Genomic DNA, 27,514 nt, shown 5'->3' with positions numbered 1-27,514 from the left:
TGAGAAGGATTAACTCTTTAATCTATGTGGGTGTACCTGTATAAGTGTGTAATGTCACAAGCATTCAAATTATTAATCGGGTATTCATGTTTGATACATTGTATTTGAAGTATGGTATTGGATACATATTGTTAATGTTAAATTTTAAGAAAAGATATGTATTATAATCCAGGAAACTATATATACTAGTACTATGTATCCTGTGGGATAATTACCAGTACAGGTTTCTTCTTAAATTCCCCATGCCTCATGTTTAAGCTCAAATGCATTCAAATCCATCCCCACCCACCAAAAAACCCCTACAAATACACAGGGAGAACAGCTGAAGAAGTAATATTAAATTTTTATTTCTGTCATTGACCAACAACATTTACATTCAACTATCCAGTTAATGCCAATAGCCAAACTTAAGTACAATAAGAAAGATGAGTAGGAAATCCAGCCTTTATGGCAACAGGAACTACTGTTTCAAAACAATGAACATAGATTCAGTATACGTGTTTGTATATACACATGTAATATATGCATATATGCATGCGTGGGCGCGCGCACACACACACACACACACACACACCTGGAATATTGTGTCCAGTTTTGGTCAGCACAACAAAAAAGATATTGATAACCTAGAAATGATGCAGAGAAGAGCAACAACACGATAAGGGGTCTGGAAGCTAAATCATACAATGAACTGTTGAAAGAACTAGGTAAGCCAAGGTGGAAAACCATTAAAGAGAGATTCAACCTAGAACTAAGGAGAGAACAGTAAGAACAATTAATCAGTGGAAAGTCTTACCTCTGAAAGTTGTGGCTGCTCCATCACTAGAGATTTTCAAGAAGAGACTGGACAGCCATTTTCCAGATTGGTATAGGGTCTCCTTCTTGATCAGGAGGTTGGACTAGAAGACCTCCAAGGTTCCTTATGTAGAACATAGAATAACAATCCTGTTATTCTATGTTCTATGTATACGAGGTCTGAAATTCTTGCATAGCCCCTATTTTATTCTGCATGATCACATTGAAAGCAGCTTTTTTCAAAATACAACATTTTATTCAGTGATTAAAAAGTATCCTAATCTAAAATTTTACAGGGACTCCTTGGTTAATGACTACATATTCAGCATCTTTTCAAAATTCCAATTGCACTGAACAATTGGTACAGATAGTCCTCAACTTAACAACAGTTCGTTTAATGACTGTTCGAAGTTACAACGGCACTGAAAAGAGACTTATGACCATTTTTTTCACAACCATTGCACCATCCCCATGGTCACGTGATTTACACTCAGATGCTTGACAAGAAGTTCATACTTATGACAGTTGAGTGTCCCAGGGTTATGTGATCCCCTTTTGTGACTTTCTGACAAGTCAAGTCAATGGGGAAACCAAATTCACTTAACCACGTTACTAATTTAACAACTGCAATGATTCACTTAACAAACATGGTAAGAAAAGTTGTAAAATGGAGCAAAACTCACTTAACAAATCCCTCAGTTAGCAACATAAATTCTGGGCTCAATTGTGGTCGTAAATTGAGCGCTACCTGTACCTGTACTTATGGACAATCCTTAGCATTCCAGCTGTTGCAGCATCCCACAATCATGTGATCCAAGAGATCACAAATGGTGATCATGCGATGTCCTCACTTAATGACCCACAGTGATTTGCTTAACAACACCAACTAGGACTGCCAGAATTGTTGTCACTAAGCAATGTGACCACATCATTTGTGGTGCTTAATTATAATTTCAGTCCCAATTGCTGTTGTAAACCAAGGACTACACATACACATGCCAAAATGGAATTGAAATCCCCCCCCCCAAGGAATTAGGAAGCTTTTCTGAGATAGAAGACTGACTGGAATTCTGGGAAATTTTTATGGGCTGCATTTTGTCTGATATATATAGAGAAAATTTGCATCAGAACAATTCTTTGGAAAGCTATAACTCCCACAACAATCAAAGTCATAGAGATGAATGCATGTGTAACAGAAGATTAAACCCTACTGTAATTCAAAATCGTGGTCAATTAGGAATTTTGTTTCCTAATTGATGGCTGTTCAGCTTGACAACATAGAAATGTTCACAAGACTGCCCTAGTAGGCTTTGGGTGCTATATATGCAGTCACACTCAGTTATACTTGCCAAGGATTGCTAGATTGCTGACCTGAATTAAAATGTTGTACTTACAAATCTAATATATTTTAAGCGATGTTGATGATTAGTATATTAAAGCAGCTCGCAATTCACATTGACTTAGTTAAACAAGGACTGTTAAACAATATCAAGTTTAATATTAATAGTATTAAGTGAAAGGGGAAGCAGAACAGACAAATTTCATTTTATTGATACTTTGTTTTGCCTTTTCTGTCATGGCAGAGATTTAAGATTGGTATCAATAGGAGGCGGTGCTGATGAAATCATGCTGTCTGTTGTATGCAAATACATGGGTATCTTGCCCGAAAAGTAAGTTTTATGACTATAGATCTTTGCTACTGTTTTAATAATCAGTATTAAAGCTTTTTTTAAAGTGCAGGTACAATAAATACCGTATATGACCAAATTTTTAATTTTCATGATTTTTTCTTGCACGTAAATTATACTTAAATTTAGGGGATATAAGGGTACTAAAATGTGCAAATTTGTAGGATGTTTTCCAAGAACCACTGATAACTTAGTATTTGGTTATGAAGCAGAAAAGGGGATTCTGATCTGATGTGATTATACACACATTATCTTTCTCTGGCCCTTGAAAGAAACAGTATTTTTCCCCCCTGATCTCATGCATAGCACATCCAGGCCAGATCTGAATCTCCTTTCCTGCTTTGAATGTGTGAATGCCTGCACATTCATACCTAGAACATTTTTCTGGTTTTTTTTTTAATTACTAAAAAATAAATCCATCCATCGTTTGCTTCTGAATCATGAAAGGTAGTGATGTAATATAAAAAAAATGTAATGATAGGACTAACCTAGAATTCTTATCTCACCTGTTTTATAATCAACATCTTCAAATATTAACCAGAGCTCTGTCACACCTACCAGTTTATATAATTATTCCATGCATCTCATAGATATTAACATATGCATTAATATTGCATATCTTAATGTATACCATATAATTATATTAATCTAAATAATTATTTAAATGTATTGTTTGTTCAATTCTGTTGGTAACAATTGAATAATATATAGCATGCATTCTACATTTATTTATAATATAATACGCTATGTATTAAAGCCACCATTACCTTTTCAAAAGATGTGGAAAAAATCTACCTGTAGTTGACTATTTAGTTTAATTGAATATTGTGCCAGAAAAAGAATGGATGCATTGGTGTACACCACTGGTGTATAAAGTTATAGATAGCCTATATAACTTAGATAGAGAGAAGTTTTTATCCTTATTTTACATAGTTAGAATTTCATGTCATCTATTATCCAAACTAAATGCAGGGAAGCTATACACTATACATAGCTAATTTGGGGAATTCACTGCCAGCAATGGTGATAACAGCAAGCAATTTGGACAGCTTTCAAAGAGAACTGAATGGGTTCATTCAGAATCAAGCTATCAATGGTTGTTAGTACTGAAGGTTTTTACTACCCCCTGGATCATTGGCTGCATACTCAATTATAGGTTATTGGGAAGTAACTGTGAAAGGGAACCATTTTCCTCCAGCTGAATTTTATGAGATTAGCAAATTCAGATATAATATCAGGATAGTCTCAGTAAACAGTCGCCTTGTAGTTAGATACAGAAAATATATTTTAAATTGAAGCATTAATCTGTATTCTCTTATTTTATAGGAACAAAAAAGAATAAGCCCTGGAATTTTCAGAACACAATTAACAGAATTATGGTGAAAAAAATTCTTAACCTCAGCCAGCCTAATAGTATTCTTCAGATTGTTTAAAGTTTTAATTTTAACAACCTTAATTTTTCATTTTTCTTTCTTTTTATTACTGTTAAATTGCCTAAAATAGCCTCACAGCAAGGCAAGCAGCAAATAAATTTAATTAATAAATAATACTGAGAGGAAATGGGATGACTTTGGAGAAAGGAAGCATTCCTATTGCATTTCCCTATATTTTAAAATCATAAATATGTATAGTCTATATAAGCCTTACTATTAGTAAAATCAAAGATATTCCTCAGTATTTTGATTATATAATAAAATAGTATATAATTTTTATAATTGAAGCATTTATATATGATTGGAATAAACTACAAATCATGAATTGTTCTATTATATTTTTAAAAAATCATTTCAATTGGAGAATTTGTCAGTATAAAATACATATAAATGAAGCAAGATATCCTTGCTCATATAAGTGTGACACTACATGCTGCAATTGAAAAATGGATAGAAAGTATCACAGCTGTTGAAATGACCAATTGTGTTAGTGAGTAGAATCCTCCCTTTAGCACTTTTAATGGGATCCTAGCTACATAGCGACTGGATTTGCATTATCAAACTTAACAAATGCTGAAGATTCTCAGTGGAAATTTAACCAGCATCTAACTTAGTAAAAATTATTTACCAATATTCTCAAAAAACCTTCTGCATACAAAAGAAGCTTACTACAACACTTAGAAGAAGCTTAACACAATACTCAAAGTCATTTTGTTAACATGTAGGTCTATTACCTCTAGCAAGTTAATATGTTGTACACTGGAAGAAAAAATCCACTATTATATCTTCCAATTCCAAATCTTAAATTTGCAGATGTGTGTTAAAACCTCTATGAACCTACCCTATTTCCTCCAAATTAAGACATCCCTGATAATAAGCCCAATCGTGCTTTTGAGCACATAGTAATAAGGCCAAGCACTTATTTCAGGGTTCAAAAAAAAATATACGACAGGGTCTTATTTTTGGGGAAACACAGTAGCAAAAATAGTATAAAGTATTTAATATAGAGAATTAAATAGAGACTACTCCCAAATCAGATTTAACTATTGGCATCTGGTTGGATAAATCTACTGACTTTTCTTGGAAACGTTTCAGAATTGGTTTGCAAGGGCCTTCTTTCTAGGGCTGAAAGTTAGTGACTGGCTTAAAACCAACCAGCTGCCTACCATGTGTAAAGCAGAGCTAAAACTCAGGCTTCCCCACTATTCCAACACCTTAATTCAGGGCTGTCAAACTCCTGGCCCGCGGGCTGGATGCATCACATGCTGGCCATGCCAATGCCCAATGTAACGAAGGGGTGGGGGGAAGATCCCGATATGTCACATGACACTGCTGTGACGATGTGAGTTTGACACCCCTGCCTTAATTTTAAAAGCTGTGGTGGTGCAATGGTTGAAATGCAGTATTGCCCACAGCCAAGAATTTGATCCTGACCAGTTCAGGATTAACTCAGCCTTTCATCCTTCTAAGGTTGGTAAAATGAGGACCCAGATTGTTGGGGGCAATATGCTGATATTTGTAAACTTCTCAGAAAGTGCTGTAAATACACAATGGAACAATATATAAGTCTAAGTACTGTTGCTATTGCTGTTGAATTGCAAGTTAAAAGAGATTTGCTCTGCTGTGAAGAAATCTTCATATGAAATAGGTATTCCTTATAGAGACAGAACGTTTTTTTCAAAAAATAAAAACTGAGGTTCTATTCTCATCATCAAAATTTATCTCTCTTCTAGGAAGTTTATAAATGTCACCCATATTTTAAATGTCACATACTGTCAGATTTCATATTCTGGAAAATAATACTCTGCCTACAAATTAAACAGTGACATTGCTACTAAGGATATACCAATATCTAATAAAACAGACCATTTATTTAATGGGGATTTAATATTTGTGGATCCCTTTCATCTTTTAATTAAAGGGAACTTTAATCCCTAAATTCCTTATTTCAAACCCCCCCCCCACAAACACCTATTTCACTATTACATTAGATGAAACCTCGAACATTATAACAGCAAGTTGCGTGACTGCTTTGCCGACCTAGAATATTGCACAAACTGTCTACTATAGTATAGTAAAATTAAAACTACCAATTCCTCTATTAACCCTAAACATAATAGTAATGCAATCCCAGCAGACATGTGGGCAAAGAACCATGTTGATTGTGAACAATATTTCTTTTTTTTCCCCTCATAACAACTGTATCTTAAAACTATTATATCGTTTAAAGTAAATAATTAACTGCAAACCAGATTCAGAACATGGTTAAATATTTTACTAAAACAATAGCCCTTCAATTAATTAAGCTTTGAAAAGAAGTATTTTGGCTTTTAAAAATATTCGATAAATTTATACAAAATTACTAAAATTATTTTTATTACTAGGGGAAAAAAGGAACTGTTATATAGTGTAATTTTTGAGTAGGAAAATGCCTGTTTCAGTAATGGAACTCATCCTTAGTAAACTTATGTTTTGTTTACAAAGAGTTAAGATTTGAATAGAATTCAGTTCAGGAAACTATAAAATAAGGGCTTTTTTTAAAAAAAAATGACAATGCTTCTGGCTTGATAAGATTTAAGAATTACAGAAGAGATTCAAATGCATTAATCCTAAATCCAGTTACAAAAATTATTTATCAATTTTCTCAAAAAAGTTTTCAAGATGGTATGAATAATCTCATAATGGAGATCTGCATCACCTCAGTTTAATAATCCAATAAATCACAAAAAAGACAAACAATGAGAACAGCATCATATAGCATAACAGTTTTGTCTGGCTTCCTCTGGAGAGGATTTTCAGTCTGCCCATTGTTGCACCAAGGAATCCACTTGTTGAATCAAAATCATTGTCCTGTTGTTAAAAACATGCAGAATTATTTTACTGTTTGTATATTTCCTATTAACTTTTAAAACATAAAGACAGAGCTTGCAATTAGTTGTATTCTCTCTGCTCATGGATCAGCAAAAGTTCTTCAACATTGAGAGTCATGGTGTTGCAGTGGTTAGAATGCAGTACTGCAGGCTAGCTCGCTGCTCCCGCTAGCACAGGTGTGTCAAACTCAAGGCCCGTGACCCAGCCTGGCCTGCGGAGTGCTTAAATCTGGCCTGGAAATATCAAAGGAAATGCCTCTGCCAGCCAAAATGGGCCCTGGGGGACTATGGATGTCCCCCTTCCCCCGTGGCCTATTTTTGGCCTCCAGGGCCTCTTGCAGCACTCTGCTGGCCAAAAATCTGCTGCATAGGGCCTCTGCGTGGCCCATTTTCAGCCAGCAGAGTGCTGCAGGAGGACTGGATAGGACTGGATTACAATTATGTGGCCTCAAGTAAGTACCTAATCTGGATAGAAAACAAGCAACATCCTATGTTAATATTACAGTTTAATGCCAGATTTTACATAATGTAGGTCCATTTAATCTACAATCAGCAATCTATAATTGACAGCCATTTCTATTTACTATCCTGGAAATTTACCTCCGCTGTTAGATCTTGTATTATCATGTGATTTATGCAATCATATTTTTATTATTAGTTGAATAATAAATATACAATTGTATAAATAGCTTTTCTGCTATTTACTATTAAACAATGGGATATAAATTTAGAAATAAAAAGTGTAGTGGAGTATGAAAAATAAGTAATAAATGTTTGCCAGTAATATGTGATAGAAGAGATAGGAAAATGGTTATAATAAAGAACTGTGGAAAGAAGAGAAGGTGAAAAATGCATCTTGAGCCCATCCTGGCCACACCTATCCCAGCCATACATGCGTCCCTCAGTGAAATTGAGTTTGACACCCCTGCTCTAGCAGTTCAATCCTGACCGGCTGAAGGTTGACTCAGCCTTCCATCCTTCCAAGGTCAGTAAAATTGTCAGCATATTGCTGGGGGCAATATTCTGACTCTAAACCACTTAGAGAAGGCTGTAAAGCACAATGAAGTGGTATATGAGTCTAACTGCTATTGGTATCAGCAACTTTTAAGATGGAAAGACTTCAACTCTCTGATTTGACTTCAAGCCCCGGCTTTCCATGCATTAAAACATTTTTCCTCATCTTGGGCTCTTTTCAGATGTGTGGACTGCCAACTCTCAGAATTACTTAATCATCTTGAGTATTGCTGAAGAGCATATGTTCATGTATCCAAGCAGTACAGATAGTCTTTGAGCTACAACCATTGTTGAGTGACTGCTTGAAGTTACAATGGCACTGAAAAAAGTGACTTATGACTTTTTTCACACTTGCAACTGTTGTAGCATCCCTGTTGTCACATGATCAAAATTTGGGCACCTGACAATGGGCATGTATTTATGACAGCTGCACTGTCCCAGTTTTGTTTATCAAAATATCATCACTTGAAAACTTCCCAGCTGGCGTCCGCCAAGCAAAATTAATGGGGAAAGCAAGATTAGTTTAACAATTACATGATTCACAACAACAGCAGTGGTCTGCTTCGCTGTGGCAAAAAAACAAAAAATGCGGTATAACTCACTTTAACGGTCTTCCTTCGCAATAAAAACATGTAACATTTTAAAATGTGACACACTTGATGTTATGTATAGGGCTAAAGAATCCAAACATATATATAAAATAAATCTACTGAAATAACAAACCTAAATCATTACAGGTAGTCCTTGACTTACAACCACAGTTGAACCCAAAATGTCTGTTGTTAAGTGATACATTTGTTAAATTAGTTTTGCCCGTTTTATAACCTGCAGTTGACAAGTTAGTAACCCGGTTGTTAAGTGAATCCGGCTTCCCCATTAACTTTGCTTGTCAAAAGGTCACAAAAGGAGATCACGTGACCTTGGGACAAAGCAACGGTCGTAATTATGAACCAGTTGCCAAGCATCTGAATTTTGATCACATGATCATGGGGAGGCTGCAAAGTTGTAACTTTGGAAAATGGACTTGAAGTCATATTTTTCAGTGCTGCTGTAACTTTCAACAGTCACTAAAGGAACTGTTGTAAGTCGAGGACTACCTGCATTCACTTATTTTATTAAATTCAGTGATGTAATCTAAGCTTGACCAAAGGGATTAATTAGTATGTTAGAATTTACTTGAGTGATTTTAAAATTAAATTGATATATCTGAAAGTTTAGAGTTTAGCTGTTTCCATGCTCATCTAAAATAAACTGCTTAAGTAAATACATACCATTTCAGTTAATAATTTATTATGTTGTTTAACTTCTGTTCCAATTTCAATGGAAAGCTATGAGAAAAAAGACATACATGGTATTTTACAATGCATAATAGTAAATAATGAGATAACAGCTTATTTAACACGTTTTCCAGATGATCCTAAAAAGGTAGGAAATAGTATTTCATTCATTTTCAAATATGAAATCTATCCCTTCTGTTAATTTTTTTCCTTATGTAGCAGGGAAAAAGCTGATGGTATTGCTACAGTTTGCTCTGCTCTCCAAAGCCTTTAACTAAAGACACATTGTACACTTTTAAATCTGTTTTAATTCATATTTCTTTTATCCTTGGATAACTTGTTCCTTTTTTTTCATGCTTTTTATGTTTCAATATTTTAAAACCTATACTTCAGAACTACAGATTATTAATGTTGAACAAAAAATGATCAACTTGGCAGATGAAATTACATAAAATGATTAATAGTATACTAGCTAGTTTAGGCAGTAGATTACTATATACATATCATTTATTTCCTATAGATTCCTTTGAAACATAATAATTCCACATGGTTTGGTACTCAGATCAAGTGAGCCACTGGACTGCTCAAGAATTGCTTTTCTTAGTCCTTCAAGTGCTTTCATCTCACAGACTTTGATATGGATATACAAGAATATATTCACTGGATATGTTAGAACAAATAAAGAGTTAAGAGCAGGGGAGAATGTTGACAATACTTTAAAAATATAAAAGTGACTGCAGTTTTGATAGCTCAGCCCCATTTTTACAGCCCCTTGATAATATACTTTAAACTCAGATACAGATACAGATTAGAGATTAACAGAGTTGGAAGGGACTTTGTATTTCATCTAGTCCAACGACCTGTACTAGGGATTCGAACTGCCGACCTTTCTGATCAACAAGCTCAGTGTCTTAGCCACTGAGCCACCTACTGTACAAACGTTGAACATTAGCTATACAATTTTTCTCATTTTAAAAATCCATACTTAATTTGCTATTTGGCATTGAGTCCCTTCCTCATTTCTTTAAAAACAGATCAAACATGTTGGCTTAGTTGCCTTCACCACATCACCATTATGCCTCTTAAGCAACTGATAAAGCACCCTAAATCCTGATACACAGAAACTAAACAGGAACGAATCAATAAAAAATCATATAGTTTAAACCAGCCACACACTACTTATAAGATAACCAACTGTGTCATTTCATGCTTTACAAATAAAGAAGTCCTCCAGGGCTACCATTGTTTCCTGAACTTTTCCAGTTGTGCATCTTCAGTATTGGGACAATCTGCATTCTGTCCACACACCCCCCCCCAATATCTTTCTGAGTTTGATCAGTAAGGAAGTCATCAGATCAGATGATACAATAATTCGTAGGAAGTGAACTGGTAGGATTCATCTGAAAAAACGATGTCAGAGTGAAGGTAGGCAGCTGAGGAAAAACATTAATGTTTTTCCTCAGAGCCTTGGTAGTACAGTGGTCTAAAGCACCCTGTTATTAAGAACAGCTGCCTGCAATTACTGCAGGTTTGAATCTCGCCAAGGCTCAAGGTTGACTCAGCCTTCCATCCTTTCTAAGGTAGGTAAATTGAGGACCCAGTTTGTGGGGGCAATAAGCTGACTTTGTATAAATATACAAAAGAATGAAGGCTATTGCTTAGTGCATTGTAAGCCGCCCTGAGTCTCCGAAGAAGGGCGGCATATAAATCAAATTTTAAAAAAAAAAGTAATTTGGCTGCTGTTTAAAAAATGATTAAAAAATAATGCTTGGAATTATTAGGAAGGGAATTATAAAATACCCAATATTAAAATTTCCTTACACAAATCCAAGATGAATCTGTGTTTGTGTACACCTCTGGTCACAAAATCTTTTTTAAAAAGACTATCGTGCAGCTGAAGAAGGCACTAAAAAAAACAATTACAGGTTGCCTAGTCCTTGCTTAACTATAATTGTCAATTGTTACTCCATCAATAAGCAAGACATCACATGACTGCAACAGATGTATGTCAGCTTTTCCCATGGTTAAGTGAATCACCACGGTTCCTAAGTGAGACATTATGTGACTAGGACAACTCTTACATAGGCTTTTTTTTTAAAGGTTTTCTCTAGATAAAGAAGATTGTCATCTGATTTTTGGACTTTGTTTTGTCCCCAAGAGAATGTATTTCCAAACTCTCTTGTTATATCACAAGCGAATGCAGCCATAAATCATGAAATAAAGCCAGAATCAATAAAAATATAGATACGTGGAGTCTTTGGTGCTTTTCAGCTTGCTTGTATGCTTTGAAATCTTTTATTACCCAAGTAACTTTTATTACCTAAGTAACATCATCAGTGCTAGTGGGATTTGCTCCCTGCTTATATACAGTAGCTTGCCCTGCCAACGTTGGCAGGGTGTGATTTTTCTTCTTGATATAGTTCCTTGATTAGGGCATTATTTTCTGCTTGTTTTCCTTGCTTATCTGGGTATTGATTGCTGGAAAGGATTCATTCTGATCTTGTTTCCTTTTTAGTTTTTATATCGCCTCTTTTGAATGGGTTCTGTCTATACATTGTGAGATTAAGGAGTTTTCATTATGTCTGCTGATGGCTGGTTGGTGTTCAGGGATGTGATCAGTTAGTCTTTAGCCTGTCTGTCTTATATGGTGGCTGTACAGGCAGGAGACTAGTAAAGGACATCCGTAACAGGCAGTGAAATTTTGTATATAACCAGGGAGCAAACCCCACACTCATTCATCATCATTTTGATAACATTACCTAGTTAGGTAATGAAATGTCTGCAAATAAACAACTAAGCTCAGTAAGCACCAAGGACTCCACATTTCAATGATGAGCTTTCGATATTCTCTTCTATTGGAAAAATATAGATAATCAGGGTAGCCAGTTTTCAAAACCTCTCTGCTAGTAGTCAGCTCAGACATCTGGAAAAAGCAGTATGTTCTAGATTTTTGCAAGTAGACTAGGGATAGACAGAGGGGGAAAAAAAGAGAATATTTCCACACACTTCTCACTCATTGGATTATTTTCTAAGACAAGCGATACACTTGCATGCATTGAAATGTGGCCATTAGCTGAAAAAAAATTGCCATCTCTGATGAAAGTGATTTTATTCTTATTCCTGCTTAAAATATGTCTTGTCCCTTTAAATCAAACTGATGCTAAAATGTCTTGGTTTTCCTTCCTTAGAAGATGTATAATAAATCAAGCTAGAGCCATTATGTTCTTTTTGAAGGAAACCCAATCTTTTTTTCTGCCCCCACACTGAGACCTTAACCATCAAGACCTAGCAAATGAATTGGCAAATGAGGACGTGCAATTTGCCAGCTTTACTTATAGGGACTAAACTAGACAATTGGGCTGGTTTACCTTAGTTTGATTTTCAGCTATAATTATTTATTTAACAGAATAATTTAACTCTGTGGCTTATAAATAGACTAACGTACTAATCTTTACTGATTTATCATCCCTTAGGAACACAATTCTTAGTCACAGTGCCAAACAAAAAATCTTTTTGCCCGTTCCAGCTTGTAACTAATACTTTGATTAGTCAAAAAGGGCAGCTGAAACTCAAATCCAATTATAGATAGAATCTATTCTATGAACAAATGTACCATGCTCTCTGATGGGCAACTCAATTCAATTAAACTGTTGCTATACAGTTGATAGCAACTGTACTCCAATCAATTTGGATGCTGCTAGTATAATGACATACTTACAGATTTTATGGCAGTGACTTTTGAACGCAAACTTTCTGTTAACTTTTCATTTTCTTCCTCATATACACTATAGCCACTATTGGTATAACCATAATTGCTGCCAGCAGCTCCTTCACCTGAAAAAAAAAAACCAATCAAATTAAAGCACCAGAAATTCAGATGGGAAAATATAATTTCTGGAGGGAAAGAACAGCTTAGTTTTATTAAATCATCCCCTGTTTTAAAAGAACAGGCAAGTAATGTCATTGTACAATAGGAACAACTTAAACCTTTCATAATCTAAAATTGAACAGGGTCAAAGTAATGAGTAAGGGAAGAAGGAAGACATACAAATGTGATTAATTTATGTTACCCTCAGGGCCTTTCAGTCTGCAGTCCAAACCAATGGGTTGCAAAGAGAATTCAGGATCCAAATCCATCATCTTAAAAAAATAACTGAACTGGACAGTCCAAAGTTTCCATATCCTGTTAACATTTTTCTAAAGAAAACATTTTTCTAAAGAAATCTCTTCCCCCTTCTTTGATTTTCTGAGTGGGGTGTACATATCTGGATCATCTATTAAATTGGATCTGTTATTTTCTTTCTCCTTGCATTTCAGGCCAACACAAAATCAAAGACATCATCTTCCCCAAGTGTTAAGTTCTACTCTTTAAAACTTAGAAATTGTCCCTTGCCTTTTTCTTCAGTAAGAATAGGCAGTGTTAGACTAGCAATTAAAAAACTTTATGGTTTTGTAATTTTGGATCACCTTCTCCCAGTGGTATCTGACTGTTGGTAACAATTTTGCAAGGGACAACTCCTTTCAGACTTATTTAGCATCACAGACTACATGGATGGGTCTTCTCTGTGCCAACATCATTTTTGGAACATCCTGAGATTAGGTTAGAATACAATGATAATATTTTGCATCACTTTAGTCCACAATCGGGATTAAGATTCTAGTCCTAATTGTGATCATAATCCAATTATTTATTTTTATAAATAACTGAAGGTGTCAAACCACTGAAGGTGAAATCTAAAATTTGTTACTACCGGTTCTGTGGGCATGGCTTGATTGGGTGGGGAAGTAATGTGACTTACCTAATGTTGGGCATGGCCAACTTTTTTTTTTACTTTTAAAAGCATTTTTTCTACAACTTTAAGAGGTTGCAGAAAAAAAATGCTTTTAGAAGCCTCTGACGATCAGGCAACTCAGCTGGGATTGTCACAGGCTTTTAAAGGCATTTTTTTTTCTACAACCTCTTCAGCCGAAGAAGTTGTAGTAAAAATGCTTTTAAAAGCCTCTGACGATCCCAGCTGAGCCGCACGATCATCAGAGGCTTTTTTTTTTACTTTTAAAAGCATTTTTTCAGCCAAAGAGGTTGTAGAAAAAATGCTTTTAAAAGTAAAAAAAACAGCCTCTGATGATTGCACAGCTCAGCTGGGCATGGGGGAAGGGGGGCGCAGGGATTTCTGCTACCGGTTCTCGGAACCACCGGCTGCCATCACTACCGGATCAGGCGATCTGGTCCAAACCGGGAGCATTTCACTCCTGTGTCAAACATATCTTCTTCCTGCTATATTCCTCACAACAACTCTAAGAAGTGGCTGAGAAAGAGTGATTGGCCCAAAGTCAAACAGCTATCTTTCATGCCTAAAGTGGAACTAAGATTCCTGGTCTCATGGTTTCTAGACGTATTCTCCTTAACCACAAGATTAAACTGGCTTTCTGCCTCTTTGCAATTTTTACAAAGAAAAATTCAAGAGTATAACCAAGAAAATAATTAAAATTTAACTGAATTTAAATTTAAATCTAAAGGTTATACAATTACTTCAAGCTAACATCTATTCTTTGGGTGCTTTGGAAAAACCATTAAGATGCGGCTATTGGAAAAGACTTCGTTGAAATAATTGAAAGTCTCTTCTAATATGTTAACATTACAGGGACTATTAGATTTGATTTTAATGTAGGTTGATGATGTAATATTGGACAGTTTTATCTTTTTCTTGTAAACTGGAAATGTAAGTTGTTTAAAGTCAATTTCAGTTGAAGTTGCCTATAAGTATAAATATTCAAACATACCCACACAAACATTGTGTTTGTAACTAATTATTTCATTTATTTAAAACATGTATGCCACTTCCTGGTTAAAAATAATCTTGAAGTGACATACATAGAAAGCTTCAGGAGTCAAAGCATTATAGATTGTCCTCATTTAGCAATTGCAACTCTGTCATTAAGTAATCAGTGAAAAACATGGAACCATGACTATGTTTACAATTTTACTTCAGCTTTCCTTCTGTTGCATCAAAAGTGTAAATGTGGGCATTGGTCACAGTTACTTTTTCATTCCCATCATAGATGTCACTGTCTAATTGCTAAAAGAGGATTACTTGTACAGTACAAGATGACAATTATTTATATAGGAAATACAGCAGCCAAACACTCTTAAGTATAATTTAGAGCAATTGCTAACTAACATAAGACTTTGAGTTTATGATGCACTTTTAATTAATAAAAGAAAACATCAATTTAAAATCCAGAATTAAAGCAACTATCATACTATCAATAGTAAAGTAAAGCATATTTTTGGAAGATAGCTATGGGTTAAAATAATATTCAATTATATTCCAAAAAAAACTGGAACTTGTCAATTTATGAAGAAATTTCCAATATATTTTGCTTGGACTGTTGCATAGAAAGTGATTTTTTATTCTTGAATAAAATTTTATGATCCAGATATTAATAGTTGATTTAATAACGTGTTAGCTTTTTTCTTTGAATTGCTTTGTTTCCACAGATAGGTAGGATTGGGCAATGGTCCGCCTAGATTTAATTTACTGTTGAAAAACTACATTTGCAATTATTTGTATAAATATAAAATTGAGATTTGAAATCATTTTCTATACATTGAGATTTGTGGAAAATTTTGCAATTTGCATTTTTGCATTTTACTATTTAATTTTTATCTTTTCCCCTCCCAGTTACTTTTTTAATATTATTTTCAGCTCTTTTTAGCGAACTGCTTTTCCTGATATTTCTTTCCCTTGCTTTTTAAAATTAGCCTTTTGTAGTTTTTTTATTTTTACATACACAATACTTCTAACAGATCTAAAGATGCTCATAATTGCTATATTATGGTAATGTTTGTAAATTCACATGTATGTGAAGCCGCTCGGTGAGATCATCCATGGCTTTGGGGTGGAGTTCCATCAGTACGCTGATGATACGCAGCTGTACATCTCCACCCCAGGCCATCCCAACGATGCCCTTGAAGTGATGTCCCGGTGCCTGGAGGCCGTGCTGATCTGGATGGGGAGTAACAGGCTTCGACTCAACCCTTCCAAGACCGAGTGGCTGTGGCTTCCGGCGTCCCGATATAGCCAGCTGGTGCCATCGCTGGCTATTGGGGGCGAGTTATTGGCCCCCATGGATGGGGCTCGCAACTTGGGCGTCCTCCTGGATGCACGGCTGTCTTTAGAAGAGCATATGACCGCCGTGGCCAGGGGGGCTTTTTATCAGGTCCACCTGATTCGCCAGTTGCGTCCCTTTCTGGATCGGGATTCCTTACGCACAGTCACTCAGGCACTCGTCACTTCCCGCCTGGACTACTGCAATGCTCTCTACATGGGGCTCCCCTTGAGGAGTACCCAGAGGCTCCAACTGGTGCAGAATGCGGCTGCGTGGGGGATTATGGGAGCGAGGGGGCGCTCCCATGTGATACCTCTCCTGCGTGAGCTGCATTGGCTTCCAGTGGTCTTCTGGGTGCGCTTCAAGGTGTTGGTTACCACCTTTAAAGCGCTCCATGGCATAGGACCTGGGTATTTGCGGGACCGCCTTCTGCTGCCGATAGCCTCCCACCGACCAGTACACTCCCACAGAGAGGGACTCCTGAGGGTGCTGTCAGCCAGGCAATGTCGACTGGCGACCCCCAGGGGGAGGGCCTTCTCTGTGGCAGCTCCTGCCCTCTGGAACGATTTGCCCATGGAGATAAGAAGGATATCGGATCTTCGGTCTTTCGCCGTGCCCTGAAAACTGTTCTTTTCCATCAAGCAGGGCTGGCGTGAACCCCCCCCCTTTTTTTTTAGTTTTTTAGCTTTTTAGCTTTTAATCTGTCAATGGGTTTTAATTCGAATTGTTTTAAATTTGGGCCAAAGTATGTAATTCTTTTAATAATTTTAAATTTTGTATTGGTATGTGTTTTAGTTCTGGCTGTGCACCGCCCTGAGTCCACTAGGAGAAGGGCGGTATACAAATTAAATAAAATAAATAAATAAATAAAATTCAATTATAATATGTTGAAAGATAACAGGTAAGAAAAAAGGAGTCCCTGAGGATTTTATTCCATTAGTTGTTGCCAACTCTAAGGGGCAGTGTTCCATTTCCATTTTCAAGGGCCATTGAACCAGCGTTGTTTGAAGATATTCCCATCATCATGTGGCCAGCATGAAGTCACAGAGCACTGTTATCTTACCATTGATGAGGGACCTATTTATCTACTTGCATCTGCATGCTTTCAAACTGCTAGATTGGCAGGAGCTAGAGCAAGGCAGGAGCTCACCCTATCGTGTGATGCTCAGGTCTCAAACCCAGGCTGCCATCTTAATTGCTGAGCTATCGCAGGGTCCCAGTTTATGTTGCAAATTCAGTAAAAAATTTACCCTGCATACATATTAGGCCTATCATACAACTGGATGATTGCCATGGGATACAGAAACCTAATAATTTACTGCCATTTAGTGATAGCCTAAGAAGTATACTATTTAATATTTATTTACACACACACACACAGAGACACACACAAAGTCATTTGCCATTAAATTTATTTTGGAGAACTGCACTAACTTACAATGATTTAGTAATTTTTTGGATAGTTTTTAAGGTGCTACAATACACTATTAAACCCCACTTTGATTAAGTGGACATGATCCACAAAAACTTGTGGATCTAAATTGGTTACATTTCTAAAAGATTACAAAACTTTCTTCATCCCTCCCCCCCCCCCCAGACTAATATGGCTAACTCATTTGGAAACAAAAATACTAAGTTAACTTTTGGAATGAAAAATATAATTTGGCTGTTAGAAATAAAGAAGGTTATATTTTGTTGCAACCAAATCATTTCAAATGTTCCTTATAATTGTAACCCATTGCTGCTTCTTTGAAAAACCATAATGGTTTTACAAGCATACTAATTTCACAAAATTAAGCTTTTCCATCATTAACAGGAATGTATATTTTAATAACTGGGCTATAATAAGAAAACAGGCCAGGACATTTGCTGAAATCTATTAATCTATAGTTAATTTTAATAAATTAGAGATATATACATACAGTATCTATTCAAAAACATCTCTTAAGTTTAAAGTACATAGGGAAAGTTTGCAGCCAGAGTCCTATCAACATCACTAGGTCATGATTATATCTCATTTCTCTGAAACTACAACATAAGATTTTGACTGTTTTAAAAAAATAAAAACATCTATAAAATGACAAAATGAATTACAAACTATTTGCAAGATATGCAACTTTTATATACAGGATCATTTTCAGGTCCAGTAGAACGTGTTGCACAAGGGTGGGGCAAGTTGAAGTGATTATGTTCAAATACATGCATGCATATAGCATCCACACATAATTAATATATATATATCCCTCTTACTCAACAGCCCACAGATATACCAAATTTATGATAAATTTGGCAGATGAAAAAGTAGCGCTAGATAAGAGAAAGCAGATGGGGGTCAGGTAAGAGTCAGATATGTTGATGACCTAAAAATCAATGAATTACAAATTATTTTATTGAAAACATGGCATATAAACAGAGTCTCAATATCTCAAGTAGGAAAATGGATTTATAATTTTCATAGGAGGCCAGGAGCTTCATTTCCAAATAGAATAATAGAGCAATGATGAAACTATGTCTACACATTTCTTGGATATCTAAAAGTTGTACAGTGACCATTTATATGGAGAGAATTCAAAAGTTATACATCATAGGCTGGAAATGTTTCTTGCAATTCCAGATGTCTATTTCATAACTGATGCAACACAGAAATACAGCTAGTTTCTCTCCAGAATCCCATTCATCATTGTTACTCAATGATGCACTTTAAGATTCTTCAGAAATCCATTTAAAGACACTACCATGGGGGGGAAAGCCACTATCCTTTTCTTCAAGGAAATTTGGGTAGAGGTGCTATAAAATATGCACTAATGAAACTTTGTTTTACTCCACCTTTTCATCAGATAGACAAAGCAGTGGAACCAGTCTTGAAATGTAGAACACTAATGGAGAGACTGGAGGCAAATGAAGGTCAGGAGCCAAATCGTTGTCAATGGGATTTCATTTTCCTAAATAAAGATGTGCAACATTTTATTCATAATCCATGAAAAGCACTCTGGCACGTTTATAGGACAAAGGCAATAAACTAATTTTGGTTTTATTGACTGCAACTAATGAATACCATTCAGGTGCTTTTTTAAATAACCTGCAGCATTAATAATGATGCAGCAGCAATTTGAGGATGGAACTGGAGGCTCCACACAAGACTTGGGGAGCCACATATCTAAGCAAGTTTATCCTAAAGGGCATGCCTATAGCTTATGGTGCTGATATATGTTGTCATTGGAAGGCCAAGTGGCTAATGTAAGATGCAGCAAGCTTGTGAAACAGGTCACACCTTTCCAAAGTGAGATTATTTGAATGTCTATTGTTTAAATTACTACCAGTAGCATATGATAGTTTTCCTTGTTGGGAGAAATATCCATCTGGTTCAGTTCCAAGCCGGGAGAAAGTCACTGGAACCATGGAGGCTAATTGGAAAGAGGGTTTAATGATGAAGCAGAACCACATGGGTTTGAGGTCCTGGGCAGCTGACCACACGGAGTTGAGAGTGGGGGGTATTTATACCTTCTCTTGGGCTTTGCACTTAAACTTCCTGTTTCTGTGCAAGAACATGTATTCTATTAGCTGTTGTAGGGGTCATAGCTAGATCTGTAGGTTGTCTGAGAAGTTTGGTTGAAGTTTGGACTCTGATGCAATATCCTTAAGAGATAGTGCAATGTAGTGATAGTGCTGCTAGTGAGTTAATCCTATTATGTCCTGGAGGGTCATGTCTTAATCCCTTCACCCTGGAGCTGAAGGTATTTGTTTTGTAGATAGGCTGGCCCAATCTTTCTCAATGGGCACAAAAATCTGCTGGGCGAAGGGAGATTGAGTCTGCTTTCTGTCTTTTAAGAAAAACATATTTCTCACTTCTCATTTAAGGAAATATAACATTATGCCTTTTTTAATATTCCTCAAAATATTTCATTTTTCTATGAAGTGGGGTGCTAACTTTTTACAGTCTTTATACTTTTTCTTAAAATTTCAGATACCCACCCACTAAATTATTACTTAGCCCAGCTAAAAAAATTAAGACTGTGCCAGTTTCTGAATAGTTTTCAAATCGGTGAAGATTACTTATTCAGCTAGTAATAAATTAGAACATAGATAAAATCAGGATTAACTTTTTTTCTGTTTGAGCCCCCTCCCCCTCCACCACCACCACCCCTTGCACACATTAGTCATCTCAGAAATCCTGTCTTTAGAACCAGAATAGTGTGCCCTGGACCAAGTCTACTTATGGAATATTGCCATAACATCTAATTTAATGTCCTTCCAGCCTCACATGAATGCTGGAAATCTATGTTCTTATTTTTACACATATAATTGATAATTACTGCACCTGCTGGATTTTATTGTTCATTCAATGCACAAGATGTGAATAAATTGCTCAGAATTTGGATTGGGGTCGGAGAGTGTCAAGCACTTCTGAATTTTAAAAAAGAAAAGTAGCATACACTATCGTTCTCTATTTTCTCCAAGTTTTATATGTAAAACAAAAATGTGATGAGGCTATTAATCAGTCAAAATACATATATATCTGCAGAGTTAGCTGACTAAATGAGACAGCTTATCCATATAAAATGGAAAACATTTTTGACAAGAGCCAAAAAGAGTTCATAAATAGAAGGTAAGCTATTATTATTCAGAACGTACTATAATAGAAGGCCATTGAATTACTTTGCAGAAAATTAATTTATATATTAAATTTCTCATTATTTTGCAGGGCCAAATGCTTTCAGAATATACCAACCCTAGGAATTTCTTGAAAGCTGATTAAAATTTGCAAGCTATCTGCATAATGTATAGTGTTAACTTTGTCATAGTAAATGATATTTCTAGTCTTAGGTCTACAATTAGCATTCAATAAAAGATTTCTGATAAAGTTAAGTTATTCCTAGATGTCATAGGCCAGAGAATGGGAGTTTCTGATGGCAGGGTTATATACTTCTTTTAAAAGTTAATGCCATTTTTCATTCTCATTAACGCAGTGAAAACTGGACTGAATATTAAACGTCCATAGGAGTTCAATATTGATGCCATAATATTCATTGCTGCCCCATGTTTTCATTACAAATGCAGTCTTGAACCTCCTGATACAATTCATTGGTTGTGTCTAATCTATCATCCCAGCCCTCTATGAATCTCCTCCCACATATCCTGGGAAAGAGACTGATAGATGTCTTTGTACCATATGTGGGAAGATATGCAAAACAAGTTACAGAAAGTGTTTTATCACTCTCATCATAGTCTATAGTTGGCTTCAACTTTATTCAGTAACACAGTGATTTCTGCAGATACATGATGAAAGCACCCCATAAATACAACCTGAGTCTCAAAGCACACTGGCTTTTAAAAATCTGAGATATGTGTCCATCCAACTATAATAGGATGACTGAATCAGTATACCTGATATTCCACCTGTATTTATTAGAAATAGAATTCTTGATTGGCCAAGTGTGATTAGATATACAAGGAATTTGTCTCCGGTGCCTAAGCTCTCAGTGTACATACAACAATAGTAATACATCATTATCTATCACTTGGCAATAGTCATGGATACTAAATAAGCAATCAACATAAATTATACTAGGATACTAAGTAAATAAATAAATCATAAGATACAACAACAAAGTTATAGTCATAAGAAGAAGATAGGGAAGATGAGAATAATGATGGTAATATTGCCTTTCTAGATAGTTTGACAAGTGTTGTGGGAATTAGTTGTTTAGCATAACAGTAACAGAGTTGGAAGGGACCTTGTAGGTCATCTAGCTCACGCAGGAGACCTGTACTAGGGATTTGAACCACCAAACTTCTTTCTGATCGACAAGCTCAGTGTCTTAACCACTGAGCCACCTAGTCAGGCTCAATGATGCAGAGCAGAATGATGGCATGGGGGAAAAAAACCTGTTTTTGTGTCTAGTTGTTCAGGCATGCAATGCCCTAAAGCGTCATTTTGAGGGTAGAAGTTGAAACACTTTGTGCCCAGGGTTCAAGGGATCTGCAGATATTTTTGTGCCCAGGGTTCGAGGGATCTGTAGATATTTTTCACAGCTCTGCCTCTTATTTGCTAGATTTATATCCTGACTTTTGATAGAAGACCATCAAATGGTGTGCATAAAGTTACTTCTATTTTTTCCCCAACCACATCCCAGCAGAGCAGACTGAGCTGAGTGTTATCTGGCCCAAAACCACCCAAGGACCTTTCAGTCTAAGCGTATAAACCTATAGGATGCCCCTACTGCCAGTCCCTCTTACACCTCCACTTGCTCTTTGCGTCTCTGCCATCTGTTCTAAAACCAACTATGTAAGGCTTAACTCCTGGCAGGAGGCAACAATCCCACAGAGAAATCTATCCACATCTGCAATGGAATGTTTTGAATCTTCAGGCACATTAAGTTTAAATCCCATTGACGAGGAAAAGGCATTGATAGAAGAAGGGTATCACCAGGCCTCTCCTATTCGCCTTCATGAATAAGAGGAAGGCTGAAAGATCCCAGGGGGACTTTCCCCGAAGACGAGGGCCGGGACTCAATCGTGGCAAGGCAAGGGCGCCGTGAACCCCTGAACACGGGTTTCCTCCGCAGAGACCCGCTCCCCACAACGAAACTTCTCCTGGTGGATCCCCACTTACCCAGCCCAGCCCTCCTCATCCTTATTCGTCACAGGAGAGGCGAGATAAATTCCTTCCCCTGAGACTCACGGGCACCACGGAAAAGCGCCGTTCACACACTCGGCGGCAAGGAGGAAACGGGGCACACTGTCAGGCATTCCCACTGAAACCCCGAAACGCCACGACAGCGTTAAGTTCCTGAAAAGCCTTTCGGGAATTGTAGTTTCGCTATGATTATTATTAATTTTTTTTTTTTGCCCTCGCGAGGCCTTCTGGGTAACGTAGTTTCCCCGTACTACTCTCGGAGATTTCTGGATAATGTAGTTTTATAAGCCTGCCTGGTTACTTCTGCGCGTCAAGGGCTGGTTATAAAGTTCGGTGATGAAGCCTAGAATCATAAATGCTTTTTTTTTCCTCCTTTTTTAAACGAGGACCATCACTATCTCTTTTATATGTGGAAGAGAAAGCGGACAATCGGATTAAAGGCGGACCCCCAAGAGGGAAGCAACATTTCGTTTCCTTTGTTTTGCAGCTTTTCAGGTTTAGACAACAGCTGGCAGGAGAAGCCAGGCTGAAAGCCCTTTAAGTGTCAGCAGCATCTTCGAGCCGGGCAAGAACCCCAAAGGGTCGACAAAGCTGACAAAAGAGGTGGCTACCGCAGTTCTCTTTTTCATTCAGGGTCCTATAAGGAGTTGGGAAACGTATACAAGTAGTCCTCAATTTACAACAGTTCATTTCATGACTGTTCAAAGTTACAAAGGCACTGGAAAAATGTGATTTAGGGCTGTTTTTCACACACACTTACAACGTTGCAGCCTCCCCATTGTTCACTACGTAATTTTGTTACATTTCGTATTCTACAACATTATTTAAAATTAATTTTCAAGCTAATTTATTTCCTTCAACTTAACTCAAATGTTTAAGCAGAACTGGGCTTTTATCTTTTTATATTGTAGATATGACTCAGGCCATTCACCACAGGATTATAGATTATTTCCCCCAAAATAACTTGAACAGAAAAATAAACTGCTTGGAAACTATGAATCATTCATGTACGTATACAACTTCATTTATTTTTCTTTTCTTCATTGTCAAAACTATTACAGAACTCCTCTATCATTTTATATATCTTTCCATTATCCCATATTGCTGAATCTTACTACAGAAAAAAAAGGTTATCATTACAATAAAAATGAAAACATAGAAGCTTTTATTGAGAAAATGTAAAGATGAATAATGTTTCCCATTATATCTGTTTATTGCTTTTCTATGGCAGAGGGAGATAACATATAGTTCTTAAAATTTATAATATTGTGGATAAATTTAATCAAGGACATTCTGAAAAATAATTGTAGAATTGGAACAGAGTTTCTTGTGGTTTTCTCTTTACTTAAATTTTGTCTCAATTTCAAAGGTGTGTCTTGCTAAAACATTCCACAGAAAAAACAACAGGAGTAGTTTGTATTTATTTTATCTGTTATGCATACATCAACTTTTTGCATCAATCAATCGTGTCAGTTTTTTTTTCTAATTTAATACATGTAAAATATATTGTTGATTGGAAGGTTCTTAGTATTTGAAAAATAGTTGAAAAACAATTTCCAAATATAATTAAGGTTTGAGAGAACTTTGTGTCAATAATATAATAATGTATACATTGTGATTGTGAACTTGGTGGAAATCTCATAATTCCCAACTGCTCAGCTCATGAGACAACTGCAGATTACTTATGAGTAGCAGTTGTCTGGAGTACAAGAGGGTGATCTCACAGCCTTTCCCTTTTCCAGAGAGATTTTGCCAGCCGGAATTTACATTCTGACTGCCAGTCTCGCCATTGTGCCATCTCTGCTCCTTCAGAGACATGTAGTCTACCATGAATCTTCACCAGTAATAGTTTGTATTTCTTTTTATCTATTTAACTATAACATTTAAATAAAAATATTATTTAAAAAGGAATTGTAAAATTCTGACCCTCTGAAGAGTCAAGCTAGAAAAACCTGAACAATCTTGGAGTACGCAGAAAGTTTAATTCTAATGTCATGTATTATGTTAAGCCACAGTTTGTTTAAATTATGATTTATTGAAAAGTGACATTAGTACAATTCAGAAACTATGCAAAGTACATAAATAGTCATCTATGAACAATAATTAGCCAGGTTTCTATAATATGCTAAGCCAAACACAAACAAACTACAACAGGACAGCAATCTTTGTCTTGTGTAGTAAACAGCATCTCTCTGAATGGCTATTTGTATTCTTAAAAGAAATAATATTGGTATCATTCTTTTCTCTAATTTATTAAAGCAATTCTTGACGTTTGATTGGGGACTTTAACATAGGATTCATGGATTCTACCAATCAGCTGATATTATGCATATGATATTATTCTGGCTTCTATTGAACATTTACGTCTTCCATAGAATAAAACACAGCAGTAAGTATATGCATCAATTGTTCTTTTTCCAGTATCACAGCCTACATAATATTTTTTTTTCTAAGTCTTCTCTCCGTGATAGATTTGCTTGGCATCATTACCAAGTTACCAAGCTGTTATTGTGCCTTTTTATGTCTTTAAATCTAAATTTGCATTGGCTTGGTTTTTGAATCAGAAATTACTTTCCCCTTCCTTCGTTTCCTCCTATCCTTAAAGATGGTTTTCCTCTTAAGGGTGATCCATAACTTTAATGAGTTAATGTCTTACAAGGATTTTGTGAGCACAATCCCTGTCCACCCTTATGAAAGAAGCACTTAGTGTTTCCAAGAGGAAATAACACAAGTTTGGTTCTCCTGCTATTCACTCAACACCTGACAGTCATATGAATAGAATCTAGTAATTGCAAATGTGTAGATTGGTTGGCCATTGGAACCAGAATAACCTTTACATTTGAATGTCTGCCAGGCTGCTCTTCACTTAGGTGAAATTGTCTTTGTGGCAGCAGAATCTTTCAGATGTTGAAAGCTGTCCTAACATTAGTGGTATTGAAGTTTTCTACTACATTCTATAGGATTTCCTTTCTTTGTGCATAATAGTTCTGTCACTTTTTTTAGGCACTCTGATTGTCCTCCACTTCAAACAAGAAAATGCACTTGCACAGAATTACATGCATTTTTCAACTGTTTACATTCTAAGCATCCTTTGCAATCTGTTCTATGTTTTTTTTTTCAGAATGCTTTGCAGCTTCCCCAGGATTCAGCTTTTACCCAGAATCTCCTTTTGCTCTCTTAGGCACTATATTTCAACTTGACATATCTTTTGCCTGAAAAAAAAAAAAAGATAAGACAGCATCTTTTTGCTCTCTTAATCTATCTTCAGAAGTACCCAAAGGTGCTTTTTTTTTTAAAAAAAAAAAAGGCAACTGGACTTTCTGATTTTCTTTGAAGACAAATTTCCCCACCATCTAGTCAGAGCTGAAGAAGCTTCTTGGATGAGAAGTAAAACGTCTTCAAAGAAAACCCAGAAAATCCAGTTGCCTCTTAAAAAAAAAAAAAAAAGCACCTTTGGACAACCATGATCTAGATGACTGAGAATCTCCATAAACATTACAGGTCGACTTGCAACAGTTCATTTAGTGATCATTCATGGCACTGAAAAAAGTGACTTATGACCATTTTTCACATGGCCTTTGCAGCATCCCCATGATCATGTGATCAAAATTCAGAGGCTTGGCAACTGACTCATATTTATGACTGTTGCTGTGTCCCAAGATCACGCAATCACCTTTTGCAACCTTTGGACAAGCAAAGTCAATGGGGATGCCAGTTTCACTTAACAACTGTGTTACTAACTTATCATCTGCGGTGATTCACTTGATAACCATGGTAAAAAAAGGGCGTAAATGAGGCAAAACTCACTTAACAAATTTCTCACTTAACAACAGAAATATTGGGCTTACAATTTGTAGTCGTAAATTGAGAACTGCCTTTTGAATCTTATTTCATCATTGACAAAAGGTGGGATCTGCAGAGGGTCTATGAATCAAGTAGCGCACAAGACCAACATTACTGTTATGGCCCTTCTAGCCAGCATCTTCTTTCTTGATGTGACTGCCTAAAGCTTATGGCTGGATCCTCATCCCTCCCTAACAAATCTTTTGCAAACCACCTCCCCTTAATTTTTGTTTTCCAGTATTTGAGGGTCCTGGGGAACAATATGGCAAGACACTGAGATCACTGGAGATGAAGTATAAAATAGTAGCATTTTCCTTCCTGGGTGATTAGTGTACATATTTACTATCACTTATGGAAGAAAACTGTTCAAGATTTTATTGCTATTATCTTAGAACTTATGGTTGAATTACAAAAGCAGTGTGATATTGAGAGGCAAAACTGTTCAAGATTTTATTGCTATTATCTTGGAATTTATAGTTGAATTACAAAAGCAGTGTGATGTTGAGAGGCAGTGGTGGATGTTCTAAGGCCAAAATAAGGGTGAGGATATATGTGGTTTGTAGGTCTAGCTTGCCCATCAATATTAATAGCATATATTATTTATTTCAAAATGCACAAAATAGGGTTTGCTTCAAAACTACAGTGAAACAGATTTAACAGATTAACAGAGTTGGGAGGGATCTTGTAGGTCTTCTAGTCCAACTCCCCACCCAAGCAGGAGATCCTACACCATTTCTGACAAATGGCAGTCCAGTTTCTTCTTGAAAGTTTCCAGTGATGAAGTTCCCACAACTTCTAAGGCAGGCTGTTCCATTGATTGATTGTTCTCACTGTCAGAAAATTTCTC

At 36.2% G+C, this 27,514-nt stretch overlaps 2 protein-coding genes and 1 long non-coding RNA gene across 4 annotated transcripts in view; 2 read left to right on the top strand and 1 right to left on the bottom strand.

Moving 5' to 3' along the window:
• Window positions 1-4,246, top strand: part of LOC117655082 (putative acyl-CoA dehydrogenase 6) — a 54,152-nt gene extending 49,906 nt beyond the window's left edge. The window contains exons 9-10 of one of the 2 annotated variants that reach the window (XM_034402149.3): window positions 2,379-2,465; window positions 3,810-4,246. In XM_034402149.3, coding sequence (XP_034258040.1) covers window positions 2,379-2,465; window positions 3,810-3,825 — 103 coding nt within the window. In that variant the 3' untranslated portion in view covers window positions 3,826-4,246. Of the gene's footprint in view, window positions 1-2,378; window positions 2,563-3,809 lie in introns of those variants that run through there. The other variant, XM_087892780.1, reaches the window with a different exon arrangement.
• On the bottom strand, window positions 324-22,962 carry BET1 (Bet1 golgi vesicular membrane trafficking protein). The gene is made up of 4 exons (XM_034402152.3): window positions 22,801-22,962; window positions 12,796-12,911; window positions 9,072-9,128; window positions 324-6,766 (listed from the first exon to the last, which is right to left on the bottom strand). The coding sequence occupies exons 1-4, from the start codon at window positions 22,817-22,819 to the stop codon at window positions 6,611-6,613; spliced, it is 348 nt and encodes a 115-aa protein (XP_034258043.1). The 5' UTR covers window positions 22,820-22,962; the 3' UTR covers window positions 324-6,610.
• On the top strand, window positions 17,874-27,514 carry LOC117655084 (uncharacterized). The gene is made up of 4 exons (XR_004588543.3): window positions 17,874-18,523; window positions 19,029-23,427; window positions 23,736-23,831; window positions 25,084-27,514. It is a non-coding gene; the product is annotated as an uncharacterized LOC117655084 (long non-coding RNA).

This window comes from Pantherophis guttatus, chromosome 4 (assembly GCF_059756535.1).
Source record: "Pantherophis guttatus breed Tessera chromosome 4, ASM5975653v1, whole genome shotgun sequence".
Classification (NCBI taxonomy): domain Eukaryota; kingdom Metazoa; phylum Chordata; class Lepidosauria; order Squamata; family Colubridae; genus Pantherophis; species Pantherophis guttatus.
Note: the sequence above shows the minus strand (reverse complement) of the source record. Positions and strands in the feature narration are given on the sequence as shown.

What these genes read in the sequence shown, in the direction of transcription:
- BET1 (XM_034402152.3), bottom strand. An exon ending in AAGTCACTGCCATAAAATCT is followed by an intron (nt 9,129 to 12,795) that starts GTAAGTATGTCA and finishes TTTTTCTCATAG; the next exon opens with CTTTCCATTGAAATTGGAAC. An exon ending in ATAAATTATTAACTGAAATG is followed by an intron (nt 6,767 to 9,071) that starts GTATGTATTTAC and finishes TTTTAACAACAG; the next exon opens with GACAATGATTTTGATTCAAC.